Source organism: Medicago sativa, chromosome 3 (genome assembly GCF_051527215.1).
Source record: "Medicago sativa cultivar Bolivia chromosome 3, Bolivia_mono, whole genome shotgun sequence".
Lineage (NCBI taxonomy): Eukaryota > Viridiplantae > Streptophyta > Magnoliopsida > Fabales > Fabaceae > Medicago > Medicago sativa.
Genome location: NC_140751.1, coordinates 62,100,605 through 62,120,040, shown reverse-complemented (window position 1 = coordinate 62,120,040; position 19,436 = coordinate 62,100,605). Strand labels below are relative to the sequence as shown.

At 34.5% G+C, this 19,436-nt stretch overlaps 1 protein-coding gene and 1 pseudogene across 2 annotated transcripts; one reads left to right on the top strand and one right to left on the bottom strand.

The window, feature by feature from the left end:
- The first annotated feature begins 3,299 nt into the window (after nucleotides 1-3,299).
- Nucleotides 3,300-8,454, top strand: PHT4;1 (phosphate transporter 4;1). The gene is made up of 10 exons (XM_085752786.1): nucleotides 3,300-3,723; nucleotides 4,862-4,969; nucleotides 5,066-5,221; nucleotides 5,360-5,575; nucleotides 5,716-5,925; nucleotides 6,517-6,654; nucleotides 6,751-6,852; nucleotides 7,404-7,469; nucleotides 7,601-7,685; nucleotides 7,957-8,454. Exons 1-10 carry the CDS (start codon nucleotides 3,349-3,351, stop codon nucleotides 8,052-8,054), a joined length of 1,554 nt encoding a protein of 517 aa, XP_085608912.1. The 5' UTR covers nucleotides 3,300-3,348; the 3' UTR covers nucleotides 8,055-8,454.
- Nucleotides 8,455-14,754: 6,300 nt separating this feature from the next.
- LOC146938946 (cytochrome P450 86A1 pseudogene) lies at nucleotides 14,755-16,878 on the bottom strand (annotated as a pseudogene). Its single transcript, XR_015031458.1, has one exon. The product of XR_015031458.1 is annotated as a cytochrome P450 86A1 pseudogene (transcript).
- Between the last annotated feature and the right edge of the window lie 2,558 nt (nucleotides 16,879-19,436).

The following is a 19,436-nucleotide window of genomic DNA, read 5'->3' as shown; positions in this document are numbered from 1 at the left end:
CCTTATTAAAAAAACAATTTGCTTATTCTGACTTCACAATTAGACGACTAGAGTTGTTAAATGGGTTGTCTCGGCCTAATTGGAGTGGGTCGGCTTGTTTCTAAATAGGCCACCTAAATTCAATGAAAATTACTCTACTCACTTATGAAATTGTTCATTCCCGTGTATCAACGACAGTTAACTGCCGTTCGGCATTTTTTAGCGGCAGTTAACTGTCGCTGACACTTTTAAGACCGGTTCAATCATTTTTTAAGCCGGTTCAACCGATATTAAAAGTGTCAGCGGCAGCAGCTGAAAAATGCCGAATGACCGTTAACTGCTGTTGATATAAGGGAATGAGAAATTTAATAAGTGAGAAGAATAATTTTCAAATTATACCCAACACGAACATTAATGGGCTATGCAGCCTGTTGGGTCAGCCCAATCCATATTTGAATAATTCAATTTTAAATTCTGCTCTTCTCCCAATACATTTTGCTCTCGCCCAACTGAAATACCGAAAATACCTCTGCGTTAGTTAAGTAACGCAAGTGTTAAAATCTGCGCATCTTAACATGCGCTGCGCAACTTAACTCACGCTGGAATTAACACTTGCCTGAGTTAACTCACGCTGGAAATTAAGACTAGCGTGAGTTAACTCATGCAGGGATATTTTGGGAAGTTCAGTTGGGCGCGAGCAAAATGTGTTGGGAGAAGAGCAGAATTCTTCACTTTTTATTTTAAAAAAGAGATGTGATGTACAACAGATCTACTCCTTTTTTCACACACACCAAAATGATAAGAAAATTGTTGTTGACACATTAGCTTTGGCTAAGAAACACATGTAAAAGACGTTTTTGCCCCTTCGGTAGTTAACTGCTGCCGAATTATGAAACCGGCTGCAGTTAACTACCGAGGAAAACTTCGGCAGTAAACTACCGAGGAAAATTGAAAACTTCGGCAGTTAACTGCCGAGGAAACCTCAAACCTATTTTTTTTTTTTTGACAAAAACTATTAATTCTTTAAACCTAAATTTTCCTTAATTAAATTTAATTCTTTAATTATTTTAAGGAATTAAACATAATTCTTTTTATGATTTCATTCATATGATTTTGTTGCCATAATGAAGAAATATGGATTTTGTTGCCATTAAATACACGATTCTTTTTATAAAGTTGTTGATTTCATTCATATAATTTTGTTGCCATAAATTAAAAAATATGAGATCCTATAATTACTACATATTCAATCACGTTTCTTAATTAAAAAGAGGGTTTTTTTTAAGAACAGAAAAGTGGTTTTATTTGTACAAAAAAAAAGAGGTATTATTGATAGAATAATTACAAATATAATTATTTGAAAGAGAGATGAATAATATTTGAAATATTATAATTTGTCAACAACAAAAAAATATCTGAAATATTATAATTAATTACTAATAATTACAAATATAATTATTCTATCATTTGTAACGTTTTTGTTGTTGCATTTTTTTTTATTGAATCATCATTTTAGGTCCATTAACTACTGATAGCAGATATTATTCATCTCTCATATTTCTTCATTTATGGCAACAAAATCACATGAATGAAATCATAAAAAGAATTATGTTTAATTCCTTAAAAGGATTAAAGAATTAAATTTAATTAAGCAAAATTTAGGTTTAAAGAATAAAAAAAATTAATGGTTTTTGTCAAAAAAAACGAAAAAAACAGGTTTGAGGTTTCCTCGGCAGTTAACTGCCGAAGTTTTCAGATTTCCTCGGCAGTTAACTGCCGAAGTTTTCCTCGGTAGTTAACTGCAGCCGGTTTCATAATTCGGCAGTTAACTACTGAAGGGGCAAAAACGTCTTTTACATGTGTTTCTTAGCCAAAGCTAATGTGTCAACAGCAATTTTCAAATGATAAATGGAAGAAATTATTTTTTGCAAGACTATATTTACTAAAATAATGTGTCTTTCATGTGAAATTTAAAATTTGTTTACAATGAATGAACCAATATTATGTTCATATGCAAATACATACCACACAAATTAACATCCATCTAATAGACCACATTCCTTTACGAAAAAAAAATAACACTGCCACTAAATTGATTTCCTTAGATGTAACAGTTTGACAAAAAAATTTGAATTCAAACATATAGATATTGATACGTTAAAGGCTAAAGTGCACTTTTCCGCCCTAAGTTTGAAAAAGTTGCGTTTTGGCCCCTATTGAAAAAAATGAAAATTTTGACTATCTAAGATTTAGCCCATTTGCAACTTTGATCCTTTTGTCCAATTTTGATCAAGTCAATGCTGATTTGTCACTTCATTAAACGCGCTGCCAGACCACGTGTGTATATACATGATTTTTTAAATTTTAAAAGTCATGCATGTAATTACTTGAATTTAAAAAAAAAATATAAAAGGATGTAATTACTTGTCATGTAACACTTTAGCCTACATTGAAAACATATAGGCTAATTGAAACAATGACATGACAATAACTTTCGGAGAAGACAAGAACTCGTCAGAAGATGATTACAACTCTCTCTCTCTCTCTCTCTCTCACACACACACACACTCATTCACACACGCGCGCGCGCACACGAAAATGCACACATATGCAAGTTCTCTCGCTCCCATTGAGTGACAACCCTTTTTCTCTCTTTTTTCGTGGGTTCTCTCGCACGAACAAGAAGAATTGATATCACACACACAAATGATTAACCGTTAAGTAAGCGAATAAGAGATGGACTTAGAGTTATTTTTATTTTTATATTGATCCATTTATTTTTTATATATGTCAATCAAAAACTAGTTTGTAAACAAAAGAATATTTTTATACAAGTGAGTTGGATCCAACTATTTTTTAAATATGGTAACCCAAAGGATAATTCACATTAACAGCTACACAAATAAATTAGACACAAACAACATTTAACTCAAAATTTTGATATTAAATTTATGAATTCTCTCACATATAAACAAGAGCTTTTACCAACACTTGCTACACAAGATTATTATCATGTCTGCATGAGTCACATGATATAATTACTACTAAACATGTCTTTATCATATATTTTTCTATTTTAATCATGTTCTATCTATGTCATGACATGCAGACACTAAAAAGCTCAGAAGTAATTATTTTTAGTTAGTCTTCTCTTTTTTATTGTATTATATTTAGTTAGTCTAGTTTCATGGCTGTATTATACACTGCCACATGCATGAATTTAGTTGAGTAAAATAATAGATTTTATTGGAAGACATCTCCACGTGTCAAAACAAGAACCAGTACAGATAATAAAAAATCTTCCACAACACAAAATCTTCAAACTGTTCCATGTTACAGTAAACACAAACTGAAGAGAAAGAAGACACAATGAGTAGCAGAGCTCTACTCTTCTCTTTCTCTCCACCATCACCTTCTTCTTCTTCTTCTTCTTCTTCTTCTTCACAACTGTCACGTACCAGAACAAACCTCAACCATTCACCTTCTCCGTTTCCATTGCACCTGCTGTGTCACCGGAGAGGAAGAGGGAAGGTGTGGGCAGATGTTAAGTCTGAGAAGCATGGGCCAGAGGCATCAAGTAAGTATGAGGATCTTGCAGTTCATAAGAAAGTAGTAAGTGGTTTGGATGGTGATGATGTTGAGGTAGAAGGAACAAGCTCTTCTCCTTGGTGGGAAGTTTTTCCTAAGAGATGGGTTATTGTTATTCTGTGCTTCTCTGCTTTTCTTCTATGTAATATGGATAGAGTGAGTATGCCACTTTTTCAACCTCTTCTATGAATATATTTAAATTACAAAAAAGTTGGATATTGGATTGTAGCTTTAAATAGCATTTGCACATACACTAATACTAGACACAATACTGACATGTAACGTAGATACACTTACTAATTTAGGAAAATCAAAATGATTGAATGTAATTACATGTCTCAGCGTCATGCCGGACTCTAAAACTGATATGTGTCAGACACCAGACACACCTTCCATCAGAAGTGTTAGCTACCTGGTACATTAGCAACTAACTTACTTTATAGCTAACTGAACAAACTGTAACAACCAACTAACTAACTCATTAAGTTATAATATTAAGTTCTAATACTCTCTCAAACCATGCACATTTAATTTTTACCTGGTCCAGGAGAAGCTGTTTATGTTATTACTCGTATTGTAATTGGCAACTAAAGTGAAATGTAATTGATTAAGGGTATATTCAGATTGACTTATTTGAGCTTATCTACCGGAATAAACAGTCATGGTACTTCTTGACATGTTCATAAGCTGTTTTCAGCTTATAGGATAACGGATGAAAACAGTTTATAGCTTATACGGAAATATTTTGACTTTATTTTATCTTGTGTTATAGAATTAGCTTATTCATAAGCTGCAAAATAAGTTGTTTATCCAAATAGGGCCTTAAGCCTAGTTTAGATTAGTTTTTAACCTATGGAAGTTTCTAATTAGAGATAAGCTTTTCATTCTTATTAACTAAGAGGAGAAAAACACTTTTATAAGCTTGCAAGCAGTCTAAGCAAGAGAGTTTTTGAAAAAGTTCAGCTAGTGAACAAGGTTTTACATAGCAGTTGTGATTCACAATCCTTCATATTACGGTAAAGTTGAAGTCGCAAGACATAAAAAAACCTTGATGTTTTGGAAATAACCGTGGTCAAGAAACTGTTTTTGAAATACTGGCGAACAAGTTAATTTCAAATTATAAAAACTTGTTACTTAGAAGATTTATGGCTATGTAATCATAGGGTCCAATACTCCAATGAATTGCGATGAGAGAGAGAACAGATGGTTGAGTTTGAAAACCTTAGATTAGTATTGCAGTGGTTTCTTCAGCTAGCTTTAGCTCTTAGATACTTTGCTCTTTTCACATTTACAGGTAAATATGAGCATTGCTATACTTCCAATGTCAGCAGAGTACAACTGGAACCCCACCACTGTAGGTTTAGTACAGTCTTCTTTCTTTTGGGGATACCTCCTCACTCAGGTATGTGGTTTCATTTTGATTAGTAACTTTTTGTCTCTTCCCTTAATGTTGAACTTCAAGCCATGGCTCTGATGCATCCGTAGATACTTGTTGCAGATTGCTGGTGGAATATGGGCTGACACAGTGGGAGGAAAGCAAGTTTTAGCATTTGGCGTCATTTGGTGGTCCGTTGCCACAATCCTAACTCCCGTAGCTGCCAAACTTGGATTGCCTTTTCTATTAGTTGCCCGTGCATTCATGGGAATTGGTGAGGTGCGTTCTGTTAAAATGCTCTTTGTTGCACCCGATACTGTCCCTGATACTAGTAATGATTTGATTCGTATAGTTGGTGATGATACGATATGATGGTAGTTTTTTTTCGTGAAGCTAACTTCTTCTGGATCTTACTAGGGTGTTGCTATGCCGGCCATGAATAATATTCTGTCAAAATGGGTTCCTGTGGCAGAGAGAAGTAGATCATTAGCTCTGGTATACAGTGGCATGTACCTTGGATCGGTCACCGGATTGGCCTTTTCACCTTTCCTAATTCACCAGTATGGATGGCCATCAGTGTTTTACTCCTTTGGTTCTCTAGGAACAGTTTGGTTTTGTATATGGCTTAGTAAGGTTAGAATTCGAAGACATAAAAATATTACCTTCACATAAATGCTTCCTTTATGAAATATATGTACATGCTTTTTCTCGATAGAAATACTTTTTGTTTCGAATTTGATGCCAATTTTCTGTGTTTTTTTCTGTACCTGTAGGCTCATAGTTCGCCACTTGATGATCCTGAAATGCGGCCAGAAGAAAAGAAGTTGATTGCTACAAATGGTTTTTCCAAGGAACCTGTGAAGGAAATACCTTGGGGATTAATTTTGTCGAAACCACCGGTCTGGGCCCTGATAGTGTCCCACTTTTGCCACAACTGGGGAACTTTCATTCTTCTTACATGGATGCCAACATACTATAATCAAGTAAGTCTTTCTTTTTTTTGATTGTTTGCTAAGTATGTTGTTTGGTGTGGACGAAGTTAGGTTCGTTCCCATATTTTTTCTTTTAATGTCTTACATTGCTGCCTATGAATTTCATTCAATGATAATGTTAACTTTACCTATGCATAAGCAAAAGTACTTTTGGTTGGAACCACAACTTGAAACTATTTCTTTGTTCTTATATGTATTTGCTGGCTGATGCTTTTAGTTTTTACTGTCTTAAGGCATATTTTTAATAAACTCTTGTAATTACAACAGAGAATTGATATTAGCACCTCTTCGTTCTTTCGCCTAAAACCTTGGTCTTCCTTTTAGGTTGATTATCTTGTCCATTCTTCTGATTCTATTGTTGAAAGTATCATACCTGATAATAACATAATCTATTGCTATAAACTAGAAATCATGAAATTTATTTACTTGTCAACATTTGATGTTGTTGATTTCTACATGTGAGAATGCTTGCTGATATTAAACATTTTAACCATATTTCTACTTGATTTATTCAAGCTTCAACATTGACAACAAATGACATTGTTAAAGTTAACAAAAATTATTTTCAAATATATATCACAGGTGTTGAAGTTCAATCTTACAGAATCTGGACTATTTTGCGTTTTACCGTGGCTTACGATGGCAATTTCTGCAAATTTTGGTGGTTGGATTGCAGACACTCTTGTGACCCGAGGTGTATCTGTTACAAGGGTCCGCAAGGTATCTCCCTTCAACTTTTTTTTGTTCTCTTTTTTTAGTTTTTCTTGTAGCTTATTCTTGTCAAAATAGTTCTATAGTTCTACGTTTTCTTTGCAGATAATGCAAACAGTTGGGTTTCTTGGCCCTGCTTTCTTCTTAACTCAATTGAGCCACATTGATTCTCCTGTGGTGGCTGTGTTGTGTATGACTTGCAGTCAGGTTTGCTTCTCATTTTGTATTGGACGTATTTCTTATTCTGATACGGAGTTCTTCGTATAATCATAACATAAAACCAGTTCTTGTGTGTCTCATCCTTAAATATTTCTGGAGAAAGTGCTACTGATAATGTATTTTTCTAAGTCGCGTTGTCAATTGCGAATAGCAGAAAATAATGGTTTATTGAAGCTACTGTACGCAACAGGGATATAGCGCTGATTGCGCTATATCTGTTATTAGACAACATTTTGTACTAAATAGCGTATCGTAAAACAAGAGCGATTTGTTCAAATACTTTTAAGTTCTATTACTATAGCAGCCACTATTTGACAACATAGTCTCCAAAGTCAGAGTCTTGTAGAATTTTTATTATAGTTTTCAGTTCATACCAGATGCTTCATATTCTGCAACTTTGACAACAAAACTTCTCTTAAGACTGCATTACTATACATTACTTTTTCGCTTAACATCATCCAAAATTAGGCAGTGTTTGTTCATCCATTAGTTCCATCGAACTTTCTCGTTCCTCACTTGTTTAAATTTTTCCTGAACAGGGAACTGACGCATTCTCTCAGTCTGGATTATATTCAAACCATCAAGATATAGCCCCTAGATATTCTGTAAGTGGATTCATTGTACCTGGAATTTTCAGTACCATTGAATTTTATAATTTCGAAATTCAGAATAAGAATGCAAAAACAGACAAATTGTTTATAAGAATTCTATATTCATTTCCTATATTTCTTCTCAGGGGATATTACTCGGTCTATCCAATACCGCTGGAGTACTGGCTGGTGTCCTTGGAACAGCAGCAACAGGTTACATTCTGCAGCATGGTAAGTATTTGTTCTTCATATTTATTCTTACTAAATGTTAATGGTCAATTTATCTCGGAAACTTAAAATATTACGTGAAGGCATGAATAATTTTATTATATCTCTTTATGGTGAAGAATGAGTGTATATTTCTATTGTCTACAATCTAAAAGTATCAATTTGGTATTGATAGTTTGCCAAAGCAGCAGTGCATCTTTCACCTAATACTTCGATGAAATCTTATCTTTGAAACAACCATATGACACCATCCATTCTCTTTACTTATTTTCAGGCTCATGGGATGATGTTTTCAAGGTTTCAGTTGGGCTATATTTGGTCGGAACCGTGGTGTGGAACCTTTTCTCGACCGGTGAAAAGATCATAGACTAACATACTGTTACCGATAATTGATACTTTGTCACGCAACACATATAGATACATCTCGAGTACTTTCTCACAGAAGGCGGACTACAAGAGAAGAAAACGGTTCAATTACAAAGCAACTCTTCATCAGAATTTTATGCTGGACAAAATGGTAAATTTTGTGGATAGAGCATTTCATCGATGAGAGCGATTACACGAGTCCTTTTTGGCCTTGGAAGAAGGATTGGATTAGCTTTATTTAATCCTTATTGTATATTTTCATGTTCATTTTCCCATATTTGGTGGGAAATTCATAGTGATTTCTTAATTTAACATCATATACGTGTAAATATAATTTTCAAACCAAACACATCAATTTTGTGACAATGAATCAAGAAAAGCAGTCTATGCAGTATTGTTCATACAACTTCTTTTGTCTTTCAATTTTCTTATCTGCCTGTTTTATTAGCAGTCTTTGGTCAACTAAGTTGGTAATGTTAGTCTTGCATAGTGCAGACTAAATGCCATATTGAACCACTTGATGCTTCTATTTGTTTTCTTATGGAATGGAATTGGGTTATATCTTTTTATGCTTGTTTTTTCAATATTTTATGGGACTTTAGAGAGAGAAAGTTTGACTTCTTTATATGAATGTAATGCAAAATTCATATTTGCTTTATATCCTGATATATAGAAGTAATTTTTAATTGAGTATGGTGTATCATTAATGCAAACTTATTCATTATTTACATATAGATGCTGGTGGTAATCACAACAAAATACAGTTTAAAGTCAATGTCAATCATCCAATTATATTTTTCCATGTAAATATTTTAAAAGAACTGGTGTGGTAAAAAACAACCCTGAGTGTGAATATTCTAATTTTTTGAGATTTGTGATACAGTGTAACAGTTACTATTGATCAACGAGTTTCACCTTTTTTTTTTTTTTTTTTTTACGTTAAAAAGACAATTTCATTAATGAATGGCGAGACTGCAGAAATACAAGGCGGAGTTTCTTCAATCCATATGCAATCTAAATTCTTAAGAGCATATTTTGCTAAATAATGAGCAGATTGGTTGGCTTCACGCCTAACATGCGAAAAATTTAAACTACGAAAACTACCCTTAAAACTAATACAATCTCGAATAATTGATCCAACATAGTTTGGAGATTGTTGGTGAGCATTCAACGCTAAAACCACATTAGAAACATCCGATTCTGCTATAAGATTCAGAAAAGACATGTCTTTTGCAAATTCCAAACTCTTCCGCATAGCTAAAGCTTCTGCAATCTCTGAATCTGGTGATGAAAAACTTGCCAGCAACTAGCACCAACGATAACACCTTCATTATCTCTCACCACAGCACCAATACCCCACTTATCACCCTCTATCGGACCTGCTGCATCAACATTAAGCTTATAGAAACCACTAAAAGGAGGTGTCCAATGAACATCGGATATTGGCAAAATTGGACCTCCACTTAGTGTCTCCACCAACACCGTACTAGCACTCTTAAAATTCATAATAGATCTTTGTGCCTTTTGAACAGTGGTAGCCACATCAACATCAGTCCCCTCAAAACATTTCTTGTTTTTGGCACACCATATCTCATAACACAAGGCCAAAACATGGACTATAATATCCTCATCGACATCAATAATATTTTCCTCCAACCACTTATGAAAAGGAACATACCTGGAGTCATGCGAATTAAATACCACACCTAAAGAGGAAGCAAACCATATCTGCTTTGACCAATGACACTCCATAAAGAGGTGAGAAATTGTCTCATTATGTTCCCCACAAAAAACACACAATGGATCGCTACTTATTCCTTTTTTAAAAAGATCATTTTTTACTGGTAGTTTTTCATGTAGAATCCTCCAAGAAAAGTGGATGTGTCTTGGAATACTTTTTATTTTCCATAGTTTTTCCACACTTGGTGATTATTGTCCTGCATCGAGCTATGTGAGCCATCTGCTTCACGCCTTGCCTTTAAGAAATGGTATGAACTCTTCACAGAAAAAATAGCTGACCGTGAAGCACCCCACACAAATTCGTCTTGCAATTGTGAGAAAGAAATTGGCAATTGAAGAATTTGTTGGGCCTCAAAAGGGAGAAAAATTTCATTAATTAAAGGAGCATTCCAACATTGAATATCATGGTGAATGAGATCTGAGACAAACATAATATCACAATTAGGAGGTTTAGGGGACCAAATCTTGTGCCCATTTTGATAAGGAAGTCAATTATCCTCCCATACATTAATTAGACGACCGTCTCCTACTCTCCAAAGACCAGCTTTCTCAATAACATCCACTCGTGCTTGCAAAATACTTCTCCATGTATAACTCGGACAGTAACCAGTTGAAGCTTTCAAGAAATTGCTTCTAGGAAAATACTTTGCTTTCAGACATTGTGAGATCAATAAGTCATCGTTGTGCATAATACGCCAACCTTGTTTAGACAACATTTCAACGAGTTTCACCTAAGCATAGGAATAGGATTGGTAATTTTGGGTTAGTGTAGTCATCTATGCTCAAATTACAACTTTCTCCTAAAATAGTTGACTAATTACATTCAAATTCAAATTCGCATTCAATTGTAATCAAAACAATAAACAAAATTCATATTTTGTATTATCTTCAAATTCTATTTTCTCTTTAAATTAAAATCAAATCAAAACTATCAATAATCAATATATAAACCAAATTTCTTAAATGCATTAACACTAATAATAATTCTTAGTCTCCTTTGTCAATAAAAAAATAATTATTAGTCTCCTAATTAATTTCTTTTTAAGAATTTTTTGAAGACCACGGTTTTTCCTTATTGATTTTGTGAGGTCAACTTAATTCAAAAACATAATTCCCTCATAAACCAAAACCAACATAATGTAAAGACAATTAAGCCCCTAAAGTAGAAAATTGTTATATAATAGGCATGATATTGTGTACAATTGTTCACCTTTTCCTAAACGTTTCACATACAGATCATCAAATTTTTCTGCACATCTATTTTTGTTGTCCTATTGAAACCAAATCTCCATGCCTCCCAAAATCGACTTAATCTCTGAAATTAGCCATGTTAACGAGAATTGGAATATTGTTGTTTGTGTGATTCGTTTGTGGTTGGATTCGTTTGTGGTTGGATTCCACTTGACATGATCCTCATGGAAGCATCGAATTTTGATATTATTGTAATTTACGTTGAATTTTTCATGTCATATGTTAACTTATTGTCATGTGTGATAGGGCAACAAAACCCACGCTTCTGTGCGCCAGACTCAAAGACTTTAATTTATAAGTTTGAAAAGGAACTAAAGGAAGATAGCGTGTACTCGATGTCCAGTTTTGGAGTTGCTTCAAATGGCGGTTCATGTAGAACCACCAAGCATGAGTATAAACTCAATTTCCTTCCCAGAATTAATACACAAAAATAAGAACCTTCGCATTATTAAAAAGTAAGTATCCTTTTAGGCAGCGAGAAACAAAAATAAGAACCTTCACATTGACATTCGATTATAATCAATACAAAGAATAAGCTAGAATCAATTAAGTACTAATGTCATCATAATTACTGACTTCAATTCTAATTAGTCAAATATTGAGTCATATAACAATTATGCAATCAAATCATAAAGTTGCACTTTAATGCTGATTCATTTCTTCTCTATATAAATATCTTTGTATTTTAGCTAAGCAATCACAATTGTCACTCACAATATTTTTGTTCTTAAAAAGGATAGTGTTTTTTTAAAAGGTTTTTACTTTTCAACTAAAAATGACCCTTGCATTTGACTCAATCATTGACATCGCCAATCAAAAGGATCAATGATGTTTTATAGCAAGGGTTATATGATTATGACATTCAGTAGATTCTGAAGAGCCTGCTAAGACTCACATAGGAATCCATAGGAATCCATCAAGACCATGCCAATGGACAAAGTCTTAGCAAACTCTTCAGAATCTACTGAACGCCACAATCCTATAACCCTTGCTATAAAACACCATTAATCCTTTTTTATTGGTGATGTCAATGATTGAATCAAATGTAGGGGCTATTTTTATTTGAAAAGTAAAAACCTTTTAAAAACCACTATCATCTTTAAGAAAAAATATTGTGAGTGACAACTGTGATTGCTTAGCTAAAATGCAGAGAAATTTATATAGAGAATAAATTAATGAACATTAAAATACAACATTATGAATTGATTGCTTAATTGTTATATGATTCAATGGTTGGCTAATTAGAATTGAAGTCAATAAATATGATGACATTAGTACTAAATTGATTCTACCTTATTCTTTGTATTGATTATAACCAAATTTCAATGTGAAGGTTCTTATATTTGTTTCTCACTGCCTAAAAGGATACTAATTTTTTAATAATGTGAAGGTTCTTATTTTTGTATATTAATTATGTGAAGGAAATTAAGTTTATACTTATGCTTGGTGCTTCTACATGAACCACCATTTGAAACAACTCCAAGATTGGACATCGAGTACACGTTATCCTCCTCCAACTCTTTTTCAAACTTATAAATTAAAGTTTGACGCACAGTAGCCTGGGTTTTGTTGTCCTATCACACATGACAATAAGTTAACATATGATATGAAAAATCCAACGTAAATTACAATAACATCAAAATATGATGCTTACAGTGGAATCCATGAGTATCATGTCAATGGAAAATGGATGGTTGTCACGTGAAACATCCCTTACCAACCACACACGAACAACAATATTTCAATTCTCATTAATTGGGCTAATTTTAGAGATTAAGTCGATTTTGGGAGCATGGAGATTTGGTTTCAATAGGACAAGAAAAATAGATGCGCAGAAAAATTTGATGAATTGTATGTGAAGCGTATAGAAAAAGGTGAACAAATGTACACAATATCATGCCTATTATATAGCATTTTTCTACTTCAGGGGCTTAATTGTCTTTACATTATGTTGCATTTAGTTTTGGAGGGAATTATGTTTTTGAATTAAGTTGACCTCACAAAATCAATAAGGAAACACTATGGTCTTCAAAAAAGTCTTAAAAAGGAATTAATTAGAAGACTAATGATTATTTTTTTGTTGACAAATGAGACCAGAAATTATTATTAGTGTTAATGCATTTAAAAGATTCGGTTCATATATTGATTGTTGCTAATTTTGATTTGATTTCAATTTAAAGAGGAAATGAAATTTGAAGATACTACAAAATATGAAGTTTGTTCATTGTTTTGATAACAATTGAGCATGATCTGTTGGAACAAAATGTATTTAACAATGCCTCTTTAAGTTTTGATGATAACAAGATATTAAAAGTTCAATTGGATATGCTAATATTTGTTCAAGTGTGCAAGACCATAGACTAAAATTTATAAGTCTTAAAAAAAGGCATTGGTTTTGAAAGAACAATTGAAAGCAAAAGAATTTACAAGAGAAGATTTGTTGCAAGTCAGAGTCTGAAGATCATCAGAAGCTGGCTGTTAGATTCTGAAGATCATCAGAGTCTGAAGACCATCAGAGTATGAAGTGAAGAACCTAAAGTTAGTTAATTGGTTTTTTTGAAGACACAAGTGTGCAGATGGAATAGAAGACTGGAGCAACAACTATTTCAGAGGAATTAGAAGGCTTTGAATGTTTATCCACAGAGAAAGGACAGTGGAAGGACAATAGTACAATTGTACAACCACACTACTCCAACATTTCATGTGCATAGTACAAGCTACAACTGTGTCTCTGTTGGTTAATTCTCCATACAAGGAATGATTTTCAAATTATTCTCTCCTACACATTAACCAAATTAAGCAACAAATCAATGTTGATTGATCAAGCTTCTACAACGACTTTTTGATGCGCTGGCACCTCTACAACGTCTCTTTCATACCTCTATATAAAGGAGTGAAAACTTGAAGATTAATAGAGACTCTACAACATTTAAACTGTGTCAAAATCAAAACTCTACTGAAATTGTTGTGCATCAAACACTTAGAATTTCTTAACAACTTTCATATCTTAGAGTCTGATTTGTTTTGTATTGTGAACACTACTGATTGTATATCAAGTGTTAAAACCAAACTTATTTCTTTGTAATTTGTTTGTTTAGAAGTCTATTGCTTTTGTGCTTGAGCATAGGAAATTTCTTGCTTTTGTGCTTGAGCATAGGAAATTTCTTGCTTGTGTTCTTGAGTATTTGAAGTCTCTTGCTTGTGTGCTTGAACATTTGTAATCAGATTGGATTATAGTGAAAATCCCCTTGAAGTGCAAGGGGACTGAACTACTTCCGGACTGTGGAAGGAACCAGGATAATTGCTTTGCGTCTTTCTCTTCTCTCTCTATCTTTACTTTATCCGCTTCATTAGACTCTGAATATTGTTCCAGACTCTGAATTCTATCAAACTCTGGACTCTGAACTTAGTTTAAAAAAAGAAAAAGTTAACACAATTCAACCCGTTTTATGTTTTTCTCACCTTTATGATCATCTCAGGGGCCATATATGCCATATATTATGCACAAAGATGTAATTTTATTGAAAGATATTAAAATGATGACAGTGAGAATTGACTACTTTGCATAGCATTAATAATTGTGAGAAAAAGATTGCTTTGAGGCATGACTCGTGCACTCCTTAAATAGAGATGGTTTGAAATGTTTATGATTGATGGTGTAAAAACATTTACTGATTTACACATGATATATATGAAATTAAATTCTCATAAGTTATAACTATAAATTTGTGTGATGAATGTATTATTGATGAACAACAACATGAATATGAAAGTCCTATGAACTGGACCTCGTATGTAACATAAACAACAAATTACACTTTAGTTGAAGAAACTCCAAACTCAATTTTGACCCACCCTTGACTCAGTAAACAAACTCACCCTCCCCAAACACAACAGTATATAATAATTTAATAACAACAAAGAAATACAAACAAATTAACAACTGTATAGTGGTTAAATGATCACACTACCCTTTGTACAGCATATGAGTGATCAGCTAGCCACAAACAACCACCCACAACCACCTGCTTCCCAGCCATAGACATTTTAAGCATTTACGCATTAAAGATATCGATAATTTTTCGATCTTGATCTAAAACCATCGATATTTCTAAATCCGTAAATGCGAGTTCGATGACCAGGAAACAGAAACTCCTTACCTACGCAGAGTTGGGTTGATGAAGCTGACGTGGACACAAGAACACACGTAACCCATACTTCATAAAAAGTGTAAGAGACATTTTCTGTTGAACCTTATGACCGGGAACCGGTAAAAGCCGGTAACGAATCAAAACAGCAGCAGCAACAGATTTCATTTGAAGGTAAGCCAAATCCTTCCCTAAACAAGTCCTCGGTCCAGCATTAAAAGCCACAAACTTATAACCATCTTTTGGCGGTTCGAACCGGGTTCGACCTTCATGAACTGATAACCACCGGTCCGGTTTAAATTCCATGCAATCCTCACCCCATACACTCTTCATTCTTCCAACTGAATATATCGAATATGTCACCGTTGAACACGCCGGAACCACCGTTCCGTCCGGTAAAACATCGTCGTCAACGGCATATTTGAAATCCTCTGGTACTGAAGGATACAGTCTCAATGTCTCAGCCAATGCAGCTTTTAGATAAACAAGCTTATCTGCTTCCTCAAAATCCACGGCTTCCTCCGTCCACCGGCGAGAATCACCACCGCGAGTTTCAGCCAAAACCGCCGTTAACTCTGCTAGAATCTTCTCCTCCACGCTAGGATGATTCATGACAAGCCAGAAAAACCAGCTCAATGCCACTGATGAAGTGTCTCTCCCAGCTAGAACAAAATTCAATGCAATGTGTCTAAGTTTTCCAGCATCAAACGGTTTTCCATCCCCGTCGCGCTTCTTCAAAAAGCGCGATAAAAGATCATCGGAGGGGGATTTCTCACGAGCCGAAACGGCGTCCTTCATGTAATTTTCAACAACATTTAAACTCTCTCTCAATTTTTTCTCAGCACCAAAATCTAGAAGCTTCTGGATCCTCCAAAAGAATCCAGGGTAAAGTAGTCTTTGCAATGTAGCTTCAGTGGCGTAATCGAAAGAAAGAGAAAAGGGGTTATCTGGAAGATCCGGAGAAAGAGTCTCCGGATCTTTACCGAAAGTGAGTCCACAGATGTTATCAAAAGTTAACCTTAAAAGAAGATCTTGCAAATCAACGGTAACTTTTTCTTTTACCGCTTTGTCTAGAATGCACCATAACCGGTTTTTTATGGTTCGGTTCACCCAACGAGCCATGGCTTGACGAAGGGTTCGAGTTGTGAATTCGAGTGCAGCGGTTTTACGTTGAACCAGCCATGTGTCACCATCGCTATTGAAGATTCCGTGTCCTAAAAGATCATGGAAAGCGGTTTGCCATGTTGGTCCTTTTGGGTAATTATCAAACCGGGTTCGGAGGATATGTTCGATGTTTTTTGGGTGGCTTGTGACCGTGTAGAAGCCTTGTTTACGGGCTAAGAATGGGAAAGGTAGGATACATGTTTGGTAAGTGTTTGAACCGCCGGTTTGGTTTAGGTTTGAGGTCATCCAATCGTGAACCCGGTTCCGGTTCATGAAGAGAACCGGGAGGCTACCGAAAAATGGAAACACTTTTGGACCGGTTAGGGTTCGAGCAAGTAAGTGGAACCATAATAAATATGCAAATAATGCAGCTGCAAGGGTGAAAAAAAGAGGAAGTGTATTTGTATCAACTTCCATCATCATAATGAAATATGTGTATGGTACTATAATTATTATTGTTGTAAGGATTGTGTGAATTTGTGTTGTTTGGGGAACTTTAAGCAATATATATAATTGGGTTTTGGTTTGGAGTTTAAGGAGAGATGATTGATGTTTATATATATGAAGATAATGGGATGGGATTTAGGAATGGTTGTTGGGAATTTTTTGGCCTTAGATAGTCTGATTAGTCTCTGTTTGGTTGATAGAAGTGGTACGTGTGATACTAAACAAAGTAGAGACATCCATGCATATGCACTTTTTACTTCTATTTCTGTTTTTAGTTCAGCATAATTGTTATCCATCTCATAAGTGTTTTTTTATTAGGGGATCTCGTAATTTTGTATTGTTTTTCTATCTAAATTAATTACCTGTCATTTGTTATTATATTAATTACTTTTTTTCAATAATATATCTTTATTTTTTATAGCTCAACTCACTTTAATTATTTTAGTGTCCGTTTGTTTATAGGGTATGATGGATGTTTCTTAAATTGTTATTATAGAAGGGCATATTCTTTCATCGGTGGATAGAGGCCCTATGATCATATGCTTCTAATTGTTCTAGCTGTTGTTGAAAGTGTGAGACAAAGGACTAATGATGTAAACATGATGTAACATAGAAGACTAGTTCAAGACAAAATAAACTTATTTTGCAAATGAAAGATTTATTGTTAATTTTCGAGAGTATTTGAAGTTTTTTGTGGCACTAGGAAATAAAAAGTGTTATCCCTCTCCAAAAAAAAGTTATTGATTTTGAAGTATAAAATTAATAAAATAGGGGTATACGTTACACTTCATATAAAATGATGATAATGACTCTTGTTACCCTTCATTACTCATCTTATATCACTGTTACTCTTCATTACTCATCTTATATCACTATTCCTAATTTATATTCCCAATCAAACCATAAAACAAATATATCTTCTTTTAAAAAATAAAACAAATATATCTATGTGTGTAAGCAAGTAAAAAAAAGTACATACATAACTCCTAACTACTTTAGTCTCTTTGATGACCAATTAATAAACTTGACAAACTCCTTTGTTTTGATTTGATTCTTGCGAAGCACGGTACAAGTGTAAAGTGTAAGACAAAGAGTAGTTAGAGATGGTATACCCGAAAGAGAAAATGGGTTTTCTGAAAAAATTGGAAATAACTTGAAATGAATTTGTAGTGTTTCGTGTGAGAAAAATTAGTATCAACAGAAAGACTTTACTAGCTTGTTATAGGAAAAAAATGAAGAAAATAACTGATGACAAAAGCAAACGAGAAAAATTTCATTTATCCCCTTTTTCCTTCATAGATTACGCCAACCCATTATTTATGTTTTTACCCTTTTTTTTCTCTTCCGAAAACTTGCAACATTATTTTTTAGTCAAACGGTTTGTTTGAAACAAATGTTATATTGTATGGGCCAAATATGACGTCCTACACAGCCGGATGATCTAGGATATGCTTCGGTAGTGCTCCTACACAGTCGGAACAAAACGGTTGACACGTAGGAATTGTGGGGCATCATCTAGATTAGCCCTGTGAAAATAATCACATTAAGTGCTCCATAGCCCATTCCTAAAAATAAAAAAGCTTAATAGCAGTTTTAGTCCTCTAACTTTCTTAAAGTTGCTATTTTGACCCCCTAAGAAAAAAACTACAAAACCGCCCCTTAAGTTTTGCACCTTTGGCAGTTTTGCCCCCCAAGGTCAATTTTGACTCGGTCTACGCTGACGTGACACCCTAACTGAGGTGCCACGTGTTATTTTTTTATTTTTTATTTTGCCTTGGGAGGTCAAAACTGCTACAGTTGCAAAACTTAGGGGACGGTTTTGTAGTTTTTTTTCTTAAGGGGTCAAAATCGCAACTTCGTGAAAGTTAGGGGGTGAAAACTGCTATTAAGTCAAATAAAAATAAACAAATATTCCACCATCACATTTATATACATCAACACATCTATATACAAACACAATTATACCAACACATTTATAATACTATATACAACATGTTAAATTACTACCTCAAGTAGGCATAAGTATCTGTTGATGAAGTCCTTAGCCTCAGAAAGCTGCTGGTAGAGATTAGCCAGTGTCATCCCACCCTATGACCATTCATGTACCCTACTCAAAATATGCATTCCTTCAAGACATACCACTTTGGTGTGTTTGTTTGTCCGAGTGAATGGTGCATTCGACCAAGTACAACATAAATCCCTCAAGCAACAATAATGTGTGTTATCTCTCTCCGCCTCCTCCTCATAATTAGTTGGGCCCTCTAACTCATTGGTCCGACTAAGATGCTTCTCGTATAACTTCCTCAACCAGGGAATACCATCAATGCCACCCCATTGTGAGCCTGTATCAGCAATCGCCTCCTCCTTAGTCACACCCAACGAAGTCGTCACCGGCTCAAAATTGTACTCATAAGTACTCTGGTCGCTATATTTCATCAGCTTCCCTATGATAGAGATGTGTAGAAGACACGCCACATCTTCAAGTGTGACGATCATCCCCCCAACAGGTTAATGGAAGTTGTTGGTCTCCTTATGCCACTTCTCTCTCACAATGAGGTCATAAGGGCACCACTGGTGGTAACAAACCCAGTCTGAAGCAATGAGGTCATAAGGGCACCACTGGTGGTAACAAACCCAG